This window comes from Mastigoproctus giganteus, chromosome 10 (genome assembly GCF_048544385.1).
Source record: "Mastigoproctus giganteus isolate SK-2022 chromosome 10, ASM4854438v1, whole genome shotgun sequence".
Lineage (NCBI taxonomy): Eukaryota > Metazoa > Arthropoda > Arachnida > Uropygi > Thelyphonidae > Mastigoproctus > Mastigoproctus giganteus.
Window position 1 is genome coordinate 41,523,061 of NC_143584.1, and position 18,718 is coordinate 41,541,778.

At 37.8% G+C, this 18,718-nt stretch overlaps 1 protein-coding gene across 1 annotated transcript in view; it reads right to left on the reverse strand.

Annotated features, from left to right (window-relative positions):
* Positions 1 to 18,718, reverse strand: part of LOC150078998 (PMS1 protein homolog 1-like) — a 142,878-nt gene that overhangs the window by 109,229 nt on the left and 14,931 nt on the right. The window contains exon 2 of the mRNA XM_090382917.1: positions 17,183 to 17,468. Coding sequence (XP_090239043.1) covers positions 17,183 to 17,468 — 286 coding nt within the window. The remainder of the gene's footprint in view (positions 1 to 17,182; positions 17,469 to 18,718) is intronic.

An 18,718-nucleotide genomic window follows, 5' to 3' on the forward strand; every position in this document is an offset into this window, starting at 1 on the left:
TGGAAAGGTTGAGCAGATGGGCTGAGAGGTGGCAAATGAAGTTTAACATTGACAAATGTAAAGTACTACATATGGGAAACAGCAACCCCAGAGCAACGTATCAACTCTGTGGTACTACACTGACATTGGTAGAGAATGAAAGTGACCTGGGGGTGGTTGTGCAGGCAAATATGAAGTTCTCTGAGCAGTGCAGATGGGCTGCAAGAGTTGCTCATGGTGTATTGTCAATGATATATAGGAATTTTTCTAGCAGGAATAAGGAGGTGATTATTCCCTTGTATAAGGCAATGGTCAGACCACACCTAGAGTACTGTATACAGGCCTGGAGGCCTCATTTCAAGAAGGATGTAGAGCTGCTGGAACGAGTACAGAAAAGGGCAACAAGAGTAGTGAATGGAACAGAGGGGTGCTCTTACGAAGAAAGGCTTAAGTTTTGCAAATTACAGTGTCTGGAGACTAGGCACCAGCGAGGTGATCTGATAGAGGTGTATAAAGCCTTGAATGGTTTAAGCATGCTCAATGCTGATGGGATTCTTCCTCTAGCTCAGAAAAATCACCTGAGAGGGCATAAATTCAAATTGAGGAAAGACAGATGTAGGATAGACGTGCGGAAATTTGCCTTTAGCCAGCGGGTGGTTGGTTGGTGGAACAGACTTCCATCCCTTGTGGTGGAGGTTGATAGCCTAAATAAGTTTAAGGCTCAGCTGGACAGGTATTTTGAACGAACAGAGGGGCGAAGTGGAAGTGGGTTTTTTTTTTTTTTTTTGGCTGATGCTGCATAAGCTTGCTTTCTTGCATCAAATGCCAATGCTAATAGCACATGAATGCTATTTTGTGATCACTGGTCATCTTAAATGCTTTGATCCTTTAACATGTTCTTTTATACACACACTGTCCTTTAAAATAGTATTCACTGTTGAAGCAGCGAGACCTAATTCTGTGGAATAGATGGCAAACTTTTTCCTGCTTTGTAATTCTTAATTAATCATCTTCATTTCTAAATCAATTTTGTTTCATTTCCTAGCACTGCCAACACTTGCACTTTCCATTAGACCCTTCACCATTGTAATAAGTAAATAGGAATGAAGAGAAGATTCTGAAAATTTATTTATGTTTCTTACATGATTGAAGATTTCAGTGAAGGGAAACCTCATTTCACCATAATACCGTAACATAAGAACCCACACAATTCCAGTTATCGGTATTATCGCAAATGCAATAAGATTGCATTTACTACCCATTTATAATAGACTGCGCTAACAGAAAAGCCCAATAAACCGGAAAGTGCAAATTGTTTTTATTGTTTTATAGTAGTGACCTTCAGAAATGTGTTTTAGAAAAATATCACAAAGGCATTAAAAATTGATTCTTATAACAAAACATAATGAAAAAATGAAAGTGTAGTACAATTTCCATTATAAAAATATTACTTTTTAGAGAGATAAATAGCTTAGTTATATAGCGAAAATTTCAACTTCTGGGGTCTTGGAATGAATTACCAAAAAAAAACAAAAAAAAAAAAACAATGTGTTATTGGGTTCACATTGCGATAATTTCATGATACCTCCATTTATTGCTACAGGATGCAAAATACATTTCCACGATTTTTTAGCCTTACGTAAAGTTGAATTTCCGTAAGTCAAGTATTACGTAAACCGGGGAGTGGCTGTATTTCTATAAGTGTCACATCAATCTAAACAACACTCGTGCAGCATTGATAAGAATGCGTTACATTTAATTTTTAAAAATTGCTCATTTATTAATGAAATTTGTTAATTATACTGAAAAATGAATCATTAATTATCTTGAGAAATGAATCTCAGGCCCCAATGCAGTTGCACTGGCATAGTTACACCACTCAACAAAATCACTGGTTTTTCCGAAGATGTTGTCTTTCAGTTAGCTTTTCATAGACTGGAATCCCTTGAGAGAATAGAAAAGCGAAACACCTCTTTTTCTTTAATTTTGAATTTTTAGTTAAGGGAGGGCTATGACCCCTCAATACACCTCTGGTGTGTGTGTGTGTGTGTGTGTGTGTGTGTGTAAGGGGGGAGGGGGGGGGAGAGAGAGAGAGAGAGAGAGAGACTTTGTATGCATGAAAGGGTTAAATAAACATGTTGCAAGGTATTAAAATACTGTTCTACCTGTTTAACTTGCTAATACAATCGATTATCTGGGACACATCAGGACTAGTGCATTTTGGCCCGATTAAGTGGCTGCCCCAATTATACGAAGTTTCACTTAAAAAGTTAAAAATACAGCTTTACGATTGATTTTCTGTACAATCAAATCACGTTACAATGGACTCACCATAGTAAAGTACCGTTTACTATACGATATGTAATAAGCGCTGGTCATTGTGATCACGTTTGTGAATTAAAGTTTAATTCTATTAAACAGTGATTCTAATTAGCGAAAATAGGAGGAATATTATCCAGGACTAGTGCATTTTGGCCCGATTAAGTGGCTGCCCCAATTATACGAAGTTTCACGTAAAAAGTTAAAAATACAGCTTTACGATTGATTTTCTGTACAATCAAATCACGTTACGATGGGCTCACCATAGTAAAGTACCATTCACTATATGATATGTAATTAGCATTAGCATTAGTAGAGGCATTTGATGCAAGAAAGCAAGCTTATGCAGCATCAGCCAAAAAATAAAAAAAAAAACCACTTCCACTTCATCCCTCTGTTCGTTCAAAATATCTGTCCAGCTGAGCCTTAAACTTATTTAGGCTATCAACTTCCACGACAAGGGATGGAAGTCTGTTCCACCAACCAACCACCCGCTGGCTAAAGGCAAATTTCCGCACGTCTATCCTACATCTGTCTTTCCTCAATTTGAATTTATGCCCTCTCAGGTGATTATTCTGAGCGAGAGGAAGAATCCCACTAGCATTGAGCATGCTCAAACCATTCAAGGCTTTATACACCTCTATCAGATCACCTCGCTGGTGCCTAGTCTCCAGACACTGTAATTTGCAAAACTTAAGCCTTTCTTCATAAGAGCACCCCTTTGTTCCATTCACTAATCTTGTTGCCCTTCTCTGTACTCGTTCCAGCAGCTCTACATCCTTCTTGAAATGAGGCCTCCAGACCTGTATACAGTACTCTAGGTGTGGCCTGACCATTGCCTTATACAAAGGAATAATCACCTCCTTATCCCTGCTAGAAAAATTCCTATATATCATTGACAATACACCATGAGCTACTCTTGCAGCCCATCTGCACTGCTCAGAGAACTTCATATTTGCCTGCACAACCACCCCCAGGTCCCTTTCATTCTCTACCACTGTCAGTGTAGTAACACAGAGTTGATACGTTGCTCTGGGGTTGCTGTTTCCCATGTGTAGTACTTTACATTTGTCAATGTTAAACTTCATTTGCCACCTCTCAGCCCATCTACCCAACCTTTCCAGATCCTGTTGCAGCAGCATAGTGTCAGTAGTGTCCTTGACAACCCTGCCTACCTTTGTATCATCTGCAAACTTCGACATTAAGCTTGATATACCCTCATCAATATCATTTATGAATACAGAAAACAATAATGGACCCAACACTGAGCCCTGAGGGACTCCACTAATAACATTAGTCCACGACGAGCAGTGTCCATTGATTACCACTCTCTGTCTTCTCCCCCTCAGCCACCCCTTTATCCACAGCAGCAATTTGCCTCCAATGCCACACTGCTCCAATTTGTGCAGCAGTCTTCCATGTGCAACAGTATCAAAAGCCTTTCTAAGATCCAAGTATATAATATCAAAGTTATTCCCTGCATCCAGTTCCTTTGTGACTGCATCATAGTATCCAATCAAATTGGTCAGGCAAGACTTCCCCTTAACAAAACCATGCTGTGTCCGAGCTATAGCTGAAGTCTTGTCTAAATGATCCTGCAGTGCTTCTTTAACTAGTGCCTCCATTAATTTTCCTGGAACAGAAGTTAAACTCTCAGGTCTATAATTGCTATAATAATAATAAGTGCTGGTCATTGTGATCACATTTGTGAATTAAAGTTTAATTCTATTAAACAGTGATTCTAATTAGCGAAAATAGGAGGAATATTATCCACATGCGATATAAGTAAAGATATACTGTATTAAGTACTAATTTACACTTTATTACGATAGCAATTAAAAAAATTAAATGATACATTAAAACTGGAAGAATATTTTCCACAGGTTAGCAAAATAAAAATGAATTTACACTTAAGTGCATATCTTAATTAATACGTACTGTAATATGTACATACTAATTAGTTGACATTTCTCTTCACTGACATTTGTGGGTGGGGGGTTAAAATTTAAAACAGTAAAAAAGATAAGCAATCAATAGCAAAGAACACGGCCCACAAATTGCAAGTAACATGATATGTGCAAGTGAGAACGGAGTAACAAGTTACGAAGCTTAAAAAATAGGAAAGAAGAGCAGATTCTGATAATTTAATTTTTTCATATGATTGAAGCACTAACAGAAAAGCCCAATAAACAGGGGACTGCTAATTGTTTTATGGTTGTGACCTCCAGAAATCTGACCGAACCACATGGAATGGTCGGAGAGAATCGTAGGGTAATCTCGAGTGCTGCGGTTTCCTGGCCTGATTAAACGGCATGTTGTCCCAATTAAGCGAAGTAAACCCTGGCTACTTTCTTGATTGGGTTCTGTTCTTTAAAATTTTTCCCAAATAAATGGCTACCCGGATTAACTGGTGGCCCAAATAACCGGAATCCACTGCATTTGTATATGTGCCTGGAGCTGTCTGGATGTGTGTGAGCAAATGTGTTTGTGACTGTGACGCGAGAATATGAATACAAGACTGTATGGCTTCCTAAAAGACTATCCCCCGTGTGTAATAAGATACCCTTAATGTGCCATTCTACCTAAAAAATGTAGCTGCACTTTCTTTCTCCCCAGTGGGGGAGGTAAAATTAACTGTTGGGCAAGTGTACATGTATAAGTCTCTTATGTGGTTGGTTCTGTACGAGCAGGAGTATCCTCTCCATCCTGTGTAAACCTGTGTGTATAACTTGTATGACTGCTGAAAGTGGGTGGCCATAGCCTGAAAAAAAAAAAAAAAAAGTGATTGTGCTATTCCATTTTTAGAGTGCTGCAATAAAAAAACTGAAAGATGGTGTGCAAGAGAATGTCTCTCAAATGTTAATAAGTTTATGTAACCCTTGAATTCATGTTCAAAAAAATTCCCACAGCAGGCTAAAGTGTGTATGATTTGTGATACAACTGATTCAGCCATATCTTCAAACCATGCAATGATTTTCAGATATGGCTGAATCAATCGTATGTGGCTTGTCCAAAAAAAAAAAAAATCTCAGATATTCACAGTGTTGTGGCCATTTGCATGTTAGGGTGGACAAATGTTGGGCAGAAGGCCATGTAAAAGCTATGGAATGTCCCTGCCTTACAATGTGCCCTGTGTTCATATAAAAAAAGTACTGTATGCATGTTGGTAGAATGGTGTGCAGTTGATGAATATGTGTGCTTGTTTACTCGTCGGAACAGGAGACCCCAATTTGAGGCTGCAGCTCAGGCCAACCCCCACCCCTGGAAGCCCCTTACTGCTCTTGCCGACACCATGCTGATTCCTTTTCTAAGGCATTATGGCATGGGATGCTGACACTGGTTAAAGCTGGTCTGGCCAGTGTGAGATGTCAGAAATTGACAAAACACAAAGGTAAACCAATTTTCTCCTTGGGCACTCTAGCCCTATAATCTTTACCCCTCTAAAATTCCACACCTTTTCCCCCCCATATCTTCATCTGATGGACTACTACTCTAAATACCTTTAACCGCTCTTATCAGTACCAACCCTCCTCCTATGGAAAGTGAGATTTTTTTTTTGAAGGGGTGCCCTTCTATTCCCTAGTGGAAAGCCTTCCTAACATTCACCCTCTTTCTCTTCACCTTTTGTCCCAAGCTCACATTGTCATTCCCACACTCATTTCCAATAAAAACATATATATTTTTTTTTCGTGCCCTCCCAGACAAACTTTCAGCAATGCCACAGTTCACCCCACCAGAGACTCAAGCAATCCTATTGTACCCAGCCTACCTCCTTACAGTACCGGACAGGCAACGTTAGGTCCTTGGTTTCCAGTGGCCCAGTGGCTAACAGACCAACATAACCCAATGCCACACATTAACTCATGCTATCTGACCTTTACAGAGTTGTTTCCCGGTGCTGCCTAACCTGCAACACTATACGCTATGACCTTTCTACATCTGTGTTGTGGGATTGCATGCTGGTGCTAGCCCTTTCCTGTATGGAATCTTTCCAGTAGGGATTCCTGCCAGCTTTGTAGATCCACTTTGGAGGACACTGTTCCTCTAACTTTGATCTGTTTACCTTGTGGTGGGATGGGTAGCCTACTGCTTGTTATCCACTACTTTCCTGGTCTTGAACCACTCTCCTCTTATTCCACCCCAATCTATCACCTCTTCTCCCCTGGTGGATATATATATATATATATATATATATTTCTCTGTATTTCTTGGCTGACTCAGTATCACCGAGGCAAACTGTATCAGTCCAGATTGCGTACAGTAGTTGGCCTGGGTTCATATCCCTGAGATGGATACTGGGAAGTTGTTTTACAGGTGATCATAACCTCCCAATATCAGAGACACAAGTGAGAAGACAAGTCACATGACACGAACAACATACCCCACATGATATAACACACACTGACTGGCTTTACAGAGTCTGTATCAACACAGAGACATCATGGGGAGTTGAAGATGACTCTCTGATGCCACCTAAACAAGAACACATTACCCCTTCTGTACACTGCCCATCACACAATGTGGTATGGAGCAACGTGGAAGGCACTGCAGTTGCCTTCCACGTTGCGCCATTCCTAAAGGTCCAAAGTATCGGATAAATATCAATTTTGATGTGCCAGCAATATGGGGAGATACAGTAAGTGACACTATCATCAGGTAAGATTACTGATTTTATGGTTTTTAATTATTTTATGGTTTTGGAAATATCAGCAATATTTTACTTTCATGCTTTCGCTATTTGCCACACAATGCTATTGCCATCACAAGTAACATGAGTGATTTTTGATTTGTTTCCACAATCGTTTCGCTGCTATCTTTAATGCCTAGTTTTTGTAAAATTTGCCTAATTATCATATCTAGTTTGGGCATTGTTGGATGCCAATTTACCTTGCATTCTAATTGTTTTAACTTAGTATTATGCCAGTTACCAACAAAGCCAGGTGCTCATCGCAAAACAACAAAATATGCCATCATATTGGAAATAAGTACTGATTCCCAGACATGCATTTCATTTATTTCTAGTGAACAAAATATTAGTTTGTTTTAAATGTGGTAAAAGATTTTTCTCGTATTTTATGGACCTTAATCTTACATTTTATACTGTTTTAGAATTTATTTCTGTTTAAAATATGTGTCGATCCGGATCTCATCTTCAGTACTCCAGAAAACTCTACCCGTCCGAAGGAAAATTTTCAAATTATTTTGTACCAAATGCACCTAGAATTTTAGCAGACTTTTATCCCATTCCTCTGCAGCCCCCCTCCCCACAACAGTCCAGGTTTTTCAACTTAGACAAGGTTTTTTTAGAGACAATCTTGGTACCAAACTGATTGTTTTGGCAAAATTACTATCACTTCTACTACACTTTTAACCTCCTTAAAGTGGAGAAAATCAACGAAATGCCAGTCAATAATGGCAACAGAGGTGGTTGCTGAACTGCCCAAACTTACTGATGCGACTGTCTCCAATTCAGACTCTGAAAGTTCAAACTTAGAATCATTAAATAATGCAAACAGTAGGAAATCAAACATCCCAGGGGATAGTAATAGACCAGGTTTATGTCATGTGTACTGAACTCAAAGAATTCATGGAACATTAACTGGAGCAGCCAGAACTGAAATAAAGATTGGACCAACTAGATTTACATATTGAAAATGAAAGACTGAAAGCACTCCTAGAAAATAAGTTGACTCAGAAGAAGGAAAATGAGAGAGGAAAAACAAATGCAATGCCACTCATCTTCCTATGCTGAAGACCTCTGCACCATTGAAGACTCTTGAGTGCAAAAACCCCAACAGACATTTTATTATCATTAGCACTAAGGAGGGCAGCTCCCTCACCACAAGTGACAGAGTGTTAAGGGAATACAAAGGAATTTTTTTTATTATTATTTATTTATTTATTGTACTATTCAATCCCAGACAGATTTCCTGGCAATCCCATAACCTATTTACAAAGCTGTACTACTGAACAATGTTGATATACAATTATCTTAGATTTCCTCATAGAGGATCAATTCATTGTCCATGCAATACCACGAAGGTATCTGACATTATAAAGTCCCAACATGAGGTTGTGACGACCTCCAAGGGTCCAGCTGACACTTGTAAGTCCACCATCAAGATTCAAAATGAGTAGAAGTCAAAGCCAGGAATTGTGGTCACAACAAAGTCAATTTTTTCTCAAACCTGAACAGTCTCAAAATGATTTTATAATAATGAAAAGACAGTGGAAGAGGAATTAAACATAAAAGAGGCACCTGGAATGGATGGGATCTAAATATTTATACAAAGGGAGGCAGCAAAGGAGGTAAGCAAACCCTCGGCCATAATTATGAGGGCATCTTTGAATTCAAGAAAGGTCCCTAAGTCCCTATTGACTGGAGATGTGCAAATGTATCACACAATTCACAAAGGGGATCAAAGGGTGAGAAAAATAATTACAGACCCATTAGCTTAACTTCTGTTCTAGGGAAAATAATGGAGTCTTTGGTTGAAATTATTCTTGCAGGAATGGAATCCTTTATCCCACACTCCACTTTAAAATCTCGTCCTTTATCTAAACCTTGGTTTTCCAATAAATGTGCTAAGGCTGTTCAAGAGAAGAATGTTGCATATCGAAATTGGCTTGTTTCTAATTCTTCAGTTTCATTTTCTGCCTACACCAAAGCTTACAACAATTGTAAAGCAGTTATTAATCAGTCCAAAATAGAGTTTGAACATGCTAAGAGTAGAAAACTTGCTTCTTGCCCTAATGGTAGCTGAGCATTCTGGTCTCTTGCCAAAGCTATTGGCTGCAACTTTTGCCCATCTCTGCTCCCACCTCTGTCCAAAGCAGATGGTTCTGTTGTCACTTCAGCCAAGGATAAAGCTGACCTGCTAGCATCCCATTTTTCTTCCAGCTCATGTATTAATGATCTTGGTAAAACACCTCCCACCATTCCCAACACGCTCCATTCAATGCCTCCTGTGGTCTTCCGTCAAAAGGATATCAGAAGGATTTTGATGACTCTTGATGCTAAGAAAGCTCCAGGTCCTGATGGTATTTCTCCACTTGTTCTCAAAACCTGTGCTCCTGAACTTACTCCTATTCTTTGCCGCCTTTTTTCACTTTCTTATTCCAAAGGTGTTTTTCCTTCTGCTTGGAAATTTGCTCATATCCAGCCAGTTCCTAAAAAGGGTGACAAACCCCTCCCATCCAATTATCGTCCCATTGCAATTACTTCTACTCTTTCTAAAGTAAAGGAGAAATCAATTAACCGCCAACTCTTAAACTACCTAGAAACCTTCCGTCTGATCAACGATCGCCAGTACGGATTCCGTCAGTGTCGATCCACTGGTGATATTCTGGCTTATGTTACCCATTTATGGACTAATTCAATGGAAAAGTTCGGTGAAACATAAGTAGTTGCTCTTGACATCTCAAAGGCTTTTGATCGTGTTTGGCATAAAGGTCTTCTAAACAAGCTTCCATCTTATGGTTTGCCAACTGTTTTTAGTAATTGGTTATCCAGTTTTCTCTCTGATCGCTCAATGAGGGTGATGGTAGATGGCTCTCTGTCTTCTAACTTCTCCACTAATGCCAGTGTTCCCCAAGGTTCAGTTCTTTTCCCCACTCTTTTCCTCTTGTATATTAATGACCTTCTTCCATTGACTGGAAATCCTATCCATAGTTTTGCCGATGATAGCACATTGCATTCCACTTTCCATTTTGAGAAACCTTGTCCTGCTCAATCAGCTTCAACTTCTCGAAAACCTGCTACCAATTCCTTAAATGCCAATCTTCAGGTAATTCTACAGTGGGGCAAAGACAACTTAGTTGATTTCAACCCTTCTAAAACTCAGTCTTGTCTTATATCTCGCAAAAAGGATTCTTCTGCTCCTATGCTTATCTTTAGTGACACTCCGATTTCTAGGCAAAATGATATATCTCTTTTGGGGATTACCCTGACTTCTAATCTCTCTTGGCACAAGCACATTACAAATATTGCTTTCTCTGCATCTAAAAAACTTGGTTTTCTCTTTCGCTCTCGGCGTTACTTTTCTTCCAAACAGCTGCTCACTCTGTATAAATCGCAAATCCGCTCTGCCTTGGAATATTGTTCCCACATCTGGGGTGGTGCCCCCAAAACCTCTCTCAGGCTTCTTGATTCCATTCAGAAGAGGGCAGTTAGGTTAATTAATGATTCATCTCTAACAGTCTTTCCACTCGCTTTCTCATAGACGTACTGTTTCTGCTGCATGCCTCTTCTACAGATACTTCCATGGTCACTGTTCTTCTGAATTGCCTTCTATAATTCCCGCTCTCTCTTTCAAAACAGTCCAAACACGTGCCGCCACCAGCCAACATCCATTTACTGTTCAACTCCAAACCCACAGAACCAACTTTTCATCTTTCTCATTTATTCATTCAACTGCCGTTTTCTGGAACAACCTTCCTTCATACGTATTTCCTGAAAATTACAATCTACAGAAGTTCAAGTCCAATGTCGACAAATATCTTCTTTCGTCTTCTCAACCTGCAACCCAAGCAAGCACGGTACTAAGTACTATAGGTTCTAATACCTTTCGTGTTTGGGGTTCACATAAAAAAAAAAAAAAAGAAGTAATGCAGGATCATCTAGACAGGAATACACTTATGCAGTCACAGCATGGATTTGTTAAGGGACTATCTTATCTGACCAAACATCTGATTGAATATTAAGATGTAGCAAGAAAGGAACTGGATGCAAAAAAGATAATTCTGTTATTATATACTTGGATTTCAGGAAAGCGTTTTATACTGTTGCAAAAATATGGAATATGAAAATATTCCACATTTTTCCAATAACATAGAATATTTTCATATAACAGAGTTAGATTTCAATAACACCCTGTCCAAAATAACACCATTCACATACAGCAGAGGTAAATGTTGTATTTAGTGGTTGATAACTGCAGAGTCTTTATTATTCTTTATTTATTCTCCATACTTCTGTTCTCCAGAAGATCTTGCACCTTTATGCCACACTGGAGCAGGGTGACATAAAGGGCAAGTTACTGCCATGGATAAAGGGATGGCTGAGGGGGAAAAGACAGTGAGTAGTCTTTAATGGACACTGTTCTTCATGGACTAATGTTATTAGTGGAGTCCCCCAGGGTTCAGTCCTGGGTCCACTGTTGTTTTCTATATTTATTATTGAAATTGACGAAGGTATATCAGCCTTAAAGTCTAAGTCTGCAGCTGATACAAAGGTTGGCAGCATGGTTAATGACAGTAATTAGGGTAAGCTGTTGCAACAAGTTCTAAACAAATTAGGCAGATAGGATGAGAAATGGCAGTTGAGGTTTAAAACTGACAAATGCAACAGCTTACTGGACCAGCAAGGTACTGCACATGTGTTGCAGTAATCCCAGATTAACATACCAACTATATGCTACTACACTAAGGGTACTGTAAAATGAAAAGGACCAGGGCGTAATTGTGCAGTCACATGAAGTTCTGCATAGCCCAGTTGTCAGGGGTGCAGTAGCACACACACACTCTTTGAGTAGACTGGGGTTCAAGCCCCTGACTGCCAAATACGGTCAATCTGCCAACCCATACTGGACCAGCATGGCAGATTATTGTCCATTTCCTTTAACATGAGTCATTGAGGACGCTTCCATCCTGCAGTGGATTGATAATAGCTGCAGTTTACCAGTTTTTTTATGAAGTTTATGATATACAGGAACTATGCTAGAAGAGAAAAGGAAGTAATTATCTAGTTGTATAAGGCAAAGGTTAGGTTGCATCTTGAGTAATACAGGTCTGGAGGACTCATTTTAAGAAAGATGTAGATCTCCTAGAATGGGTGCAAAAAAGGGCAATGAGATTGGTGAAGGGACAAAAAAAAAAAGGTGGTTTAACAAAGACAAGTTTCAGCATCTGGGGATTAGGCACCTGCAAATTGATCTAGGATGTTTAAAGCTTTGAATGGATTCAGCAAGCTCACACTCATTCTCTTGCCCAGACTACACACACACACAAGGGAGACATAAATTCAGTGAGAAAGGATGGTTGCATGATAGATGTGCAGAAGTTTCTTCAGCCAGCAAATGATTGATCATCGGAACAAACTTCCATTTGGTGTTGTGGAAGTGGACAGTTTGAATAAATTCAAGAACTAGATAAATTATTGGAGGGATGGAGACTAGTGATGTAGGAGAGTTTTTTTTTTTTTTTGGCTGATGCTTTTTAAGTTTACTTTCTTGCATTATATGCCACTAATAACAACCTTAATCTGAACAACCACTCAACTATTTGAATATATGACTCCAGGTGGAGTGGGAAGAAAGGCCATATTAGTTTAACTTCAGTCATTTTTAAAACTCAATCCTGTCTTATTTGGCATAAAAATTAATCTGAAGCTCTTATGCTTAACTTGAACTACACATTTCTAGACAAAAACCCATCTTTTATATCAGATTAATTCTAACTTCTGGTCTCTTATTACAAAACCCACAAAAACCAGGCTTTTGCCTTCAGCGTTACTTTTCTCTGAACAACTTTTAACTTTGTAAAATTTAATTACTAATCTCTCTCTCTCTCTCTCTCTCTCTCTCTCTCTCTCACACACACACACACACACACACACACACACACACACACACACACACACACACACACACACACTGTTTCTGCTTCTAATATTTGTGTTTTCCACGGGCATTATTCTGCTGAAATGGCATCTGTTAATTCCTTACTTTCTTTTCAAACTAAAAACTAGTTTAAATGCATAAGCACTCACTGTGGCTCAACTCTAAAGTCCAACTCACTGTGGCTCAACTCCCTATTACTCTTTATTTATTCTCCATACTCCTGTTCTCTAGAACAGCATTATTCAACCGGGGATATGCAAGGGATTAACATGAAACAAAAATATTTTGGAACAATTGAAATGTATTTTTTACTTAACCATATTCTGTAGTAATTACACTATTGCCATTATTAAGCTAAGTGATGATTCATCAGAATTGATGACTTATCCGATTTTTTACTTAAGCATGTTTTGTATTGTTGTATATACACTGTTGCGATTTAAGTGCTGATTCATCGGAAGTGCTGATGTTGAAGTGTCAAGTATGGCAAAATCCGATTATATGCACATTCCATTTTTGGATTAATTAAATTTAATTAAAAATTTTGACATTCTGATTGAGATGATATATATTTTCAAAAAATTTATAAAAAAAATGATTTTTAAGACTTTATGGAGATAATAATTAACGAAATATATGATTAGATTCTAATAAAAAAACTTAATTTATCTCTGTACAGGCAGTTCTCGCTTCATGAGTTCCAGCTTTACGAGGTTTTTTTTCCAAGCATCAAGTATCAACAAAATCGAAAATATGAACATTAATTGCAAAAAATGAATGTTAAACATTCATACATACCGCATTCCAAACCACGTGCATAGCTATACAATACAGTGTACCCCGCTTTACAATATTAATCAGTTCCAGAGACAGCATCATATAGTTAAAATATCGTAATGTGAACCCAAAAACACATTGTTTTTTGGTAATTTGTTTCAAGATCTCGGAAATTGAAATTTTCGCTGTATAACTAAGCTATTTATCTCTCTAAAATGTCATTTTTAAGGTCACGAGCGTGACCTTAAGGCCATATAAAAGGTCATGAGTGTGGTTTGTAAATTGTATTAGTTACCAATTCAAATCATTAATATGCACTACACTTTCATCATTATCATATGTTCCGTTATAAGAATCAATTTTAAACACCTTTGTGATATTTTTCTAAAGCACATTTCTGGAGGTCACGACCATAAAACAATAAAAACAATTTGCACTTTCTGATTTACTGGGCTTTTCTGTTAGTGCAAGCAATTATAAACAGGTAGTAAACTCGAACTTCTTGCATTTGCAAAAATACTGATAGCTGGAATTGTGTGGTTTTTTACGTTATTATGATGAAATGTGTTTTCCCTTTACTGAAATCTTCAATCATACAAAAAACAAAAATTTTCTGAATCTTCTCTTCATTATTTTTTTTTAAGCTTCGTAAACCTGTTACCCCATGCAAATCGTGAAATTTATAATTAAAAGAGAAGATTATCTTGGAAACAAATGCCTCTTGAAACATTTCTGAAGAAGACGACTCCTTGTGCAGCAAACCAACGAGTGCCGAGCCAATAATGAGTGATCAACGAGTGTGCATTTAGTCGATGATGATGAAGAATAAACATTCTTTAACATTTGTAAGTAGTAAATAATTTCTCTATTATTATAATTTGATTGATTTTACAGACTACGTTTTCATTTCTTTCGATAAATGAATCTGTTTAAAGATAAACTAATTAGCTAACTAATTTCATTGTTGAGAATGTAACCCCTATTTTTAACGAGTCTAGGAAAGTTTATTGCCAGCAATTTACCGCCGCGTCAGTTTATCGCATTTTACCATCTAGAAGCAATGAGATGTGTTTGGTCAAATCGTAAAAAGTTATTTTTTATTTAAGTTTCTGCCTTAAGCTATGATTAACATAGTTTTTGGAATTCTATGAACTGTGAAGGAATAGTTCAGAAATAAAAAAAAACACACGTATGGAAATATGTAATTTAATAGGTAGATTATGTATTTTAATAGTTACATGTATCACAAAAATAGTAAAAAATCCATTATTTGAACAATATAACAATTGGTTAATTTTAAACTAAACTAATTATAACATTATGTATGTCATAGTACACTGCAAAAATTCAAGATGAATGTTTATGTAATCTTCAGAATCAGTCACGTTGGGATAATTAATTACTAAGAAAATGTAATATTTACAACACAGTATGTACATTATTAATAAGAAATATTATGCGCTACACCTCTTAGACAATCAACGATATCACCCCGTTCGTCATACGCGCTAACAAGCCTTTTAATTCATTCATCACAATCATGATACTTCTTTTTTTTTTGTTGCCCGGATCACTTCCACTTAAATATTGTTCAATGCGCATTTCATTAATACTTTGTTCTTTTTTAATGCAATCGATAAATTTCCAAATGTTGGGATGACAAGCAGCGACTTGTTCCTCAAATCCTCTATGCCACCGTTCAACAGAATTATTCGTTCTTGGTAATCCTTCAAGAACAAGCTGGCATACGTTCCACATTTCATGGGAATACTTTGGTGGTCGATGAAGATGTTGTCTGGTTGGGCGTCCAATCCATGTATCCTCAAAATAATCAACAACTTCTTGCAATTCTGGAGGAAAAACACCATTTTCACACAAATGTTCAAAAATGACTGTCAGAATTGGAGTGGGCACAAATGCAAAATTGCTGCCAAAATTCGTATATTTAAAGCAAAATTGGCATCAGTTTCATAATACATTGTGAAATACATTGTGAAAAGTGAAAAAAACAACTCTGTTGTGAAGCGTCAGGAAAAACTCTTCTGCAAGCATTCATCATCACCATCTCAAAATCTATAGTTATTGATTGCAGGGACATAGCCGGTTCCAATACTTTCAGCCGCTGTAGTAGAGATACATACATTTCCTCAGACTTGTTAGGCAATAATGCATAAACTAATGTTTGTTATTTGGTTTTTAGGGGCATTAGCAAATAAGGCCATATTGCTCCGGGATATGCGGTGGTCATTCCCTGACCTTTTTCGGTGGTCATTCCGCATCCTCCGTATTTGGTGGTGACGGGCTCGAACCCCGGTCTAATCAAGAAGTGTGTGCTACGCACTGCTGCTCCTTCCCACCTGGCTACGGAGGCGCCTGCATAAACTAATGGAAGCGATATTTTGTCCTTGAATCCATGTATCTGATAAAAAAAGTAAGGGAACAGTTTTGAAAGTCCCATCGGCATACCAGTGTTCACTTCGCGCTAACAACTGCAAATTTCTTTTCATACTGAAAATTAACATACGATTGTCCTCGGGTGCAGAATCAAATTGTAGAAACAATTCTCCATTGCATGATGTTTTATATTCTTCTGTAAAAACTATGTCTCTACGATGCGTTGGAAGAACTGGGCCATCAAAATTTCGATTTCTTATATTTCGGATTGTTCGTTTCGTTGTATCTACACTTGGAAACTTAGGGGCTGCTGCTTGGCTACAGATTCTCGAAACATTTGAAATAATACTACGAGGCGTATTATTTGTTGTTTCTGCATAAGTTCGAATGGTATCAAGAAGTTGTGCTGCCTCAACTCCTGCTGCGTCTCCACAATGATTGTGCTCCTTCCATGTTTTAACAATGGTGTTATCTACCGTAGTAACTCAAGTGGCACATTTGGTTTTTCGGTAATTTTGACACTTCCAATGAATTTTTGTTTCATTTTGCCTGTCTTTATAAAACAAATGTCCACTAAAGCACAATTTCGGTTTTCCTTTTTCTGATTTCAAAAATTCCACCAACATGATGCGTTCACAAACTCAAAAGGATGAAAATAAACTCAAAATAAGAAAATGTTCTGATTGTAAGAGATGATAAATATATAAGTACCTCCCTAATTGGCATGCCCTGCCCCCACTCCCCTAAAACATGCTACTTTATCTAAAAGTTTTCAGATAATCTAAAAGTTTAATATGCATTTATCTAAAAGTTTTTATATAAATGCATATTAAACACAATGAAACAATACACGCTGCATATCACCTACACTGGCGCCTCCGTAGCCAGGTGGGCAGGAGCAGCAGTGCGTAGCACGCACTTATTGATCAGACCGGGGTTCGAGCCCGTGACCACCAAATACGGAAGATACGGAAAGGTCAGGAAATTACCACCGCATATCCCTGGATCAATATGGCCTTAGTTGCTAATGCTCCTAAAAACCAAATAACAACAACAACATATCACCTACATTAGCTAACAAACTTATATTTTACCTCTGATTACGTGAGATGGTCTTGATGATAATATTTTTCCACAATGATCCAGCTGATATGTCATGCCTATTTCTTCCTCTACACTTTTTGTTGTAACAGACACATTAGCCACTGCACATAATGAACTAAGAGCCACACCACGGAAGCCATATGTTTGCAAATGATCTAAATCAGAATGGCAGCTGATCTTTGATGTATAATGTGCTTGGGCAAAGTAAGGTACATCTCCTCTTTTGATACCACTTCCATTGTCTCTAATTTCAATTTTAGTAAAACCAGTATTTTCCTGTAAAAATAACATTTTATTAACAAAACAGCCAATAAAAGTATATTCAATAAAAAAAAAAAAAGTGCCCATAAATACTAAAGCTGCAATCCAATGGCAAATATTTTCTATTTTGTGAAGAGCGAGAGATAATACTTCACTGCATGGGACATAAAGAAAAGAAAAAAAATTTATCAAAACGTCTAATAAGAAACTTACCTTCAGAAATGATAAAGTCGTTTCTATTATAATGCAGTAATTGCATTCTTGTGAGACCTTGTGCAATGAAAATAGCAAGGCTTACGGAAAAATATGGTTAGAGGCAGATCACAAAAAAATATCACTTAAAATTGAAACAGCAAAATTGCGGCAGGATAGCAGTTCATAGGATGTCAAATAAGACCTTATTCCACAAAGCTATCCTGCGGCATTTGCATTGTAATCATAGTCTTCTAAGAGCTGCAACTACTTCTCAACTTCCCTCAGGATAGAGGATAAAAGAGAAGTGGAAAGCTGTCATGAAGAAGTCCAGGATGGAGTTCTTCATCTCCAGCTTCCCCCTCAACAATAAGTTGTTGTAGAAAAGCTGTAGAGAGGTCTTCACAATGGGACTCAAGCAGCTCTTCAACATCCTCACTCTCTACATCTTCAAATCCAACTTGCTTTGAAAGAGGAAACACAATGTTCTTTGATTTTGGAAGCTCCACTGAGAGTTTTAAGTCTTTAAAATCGTGAATAAAATCTGGGAGAAGCTTCCACCAAGCATGCAAGCAGTCCTTACTGACATCATCCCAGGCCTCCACAATGATGTCAATAGCATTATTGGCTTTAAAGCTCTTCCAAAATTCAAGCAATTCCTTATTATTCTCCTCAGTAGTTGCAATCAACTTCTTAAATGTGCATCTTAAATAATAGAGCTTTAAAAGCTGATATCACACTTTGGTCCACAGGCTCGAACCCCGGTCTAATCAAGAAGCGTGTGCTACGCACTGCTGCTCCTGACCACCTGGCTATGGAGGACACTGTTGGCATAAATTTGTATTCCTCCGCACACCGTGAAACTTACTGTTAGGAATGAAATTGCATAAAAGCCAAAGTGCATTTGCAAAAGTTTGCATTTTACAAACGGCGCTCATCTATTCATCAATAGCATTACAGCCAATTTGAATTGGAAAAACATGCATAATAGCAGAGATGACTGTACTATAGAAATTTTGAATTAGTATTAAGCATCAACAAAATTATGAATAAAGTAAGCCTAAATAACCCCA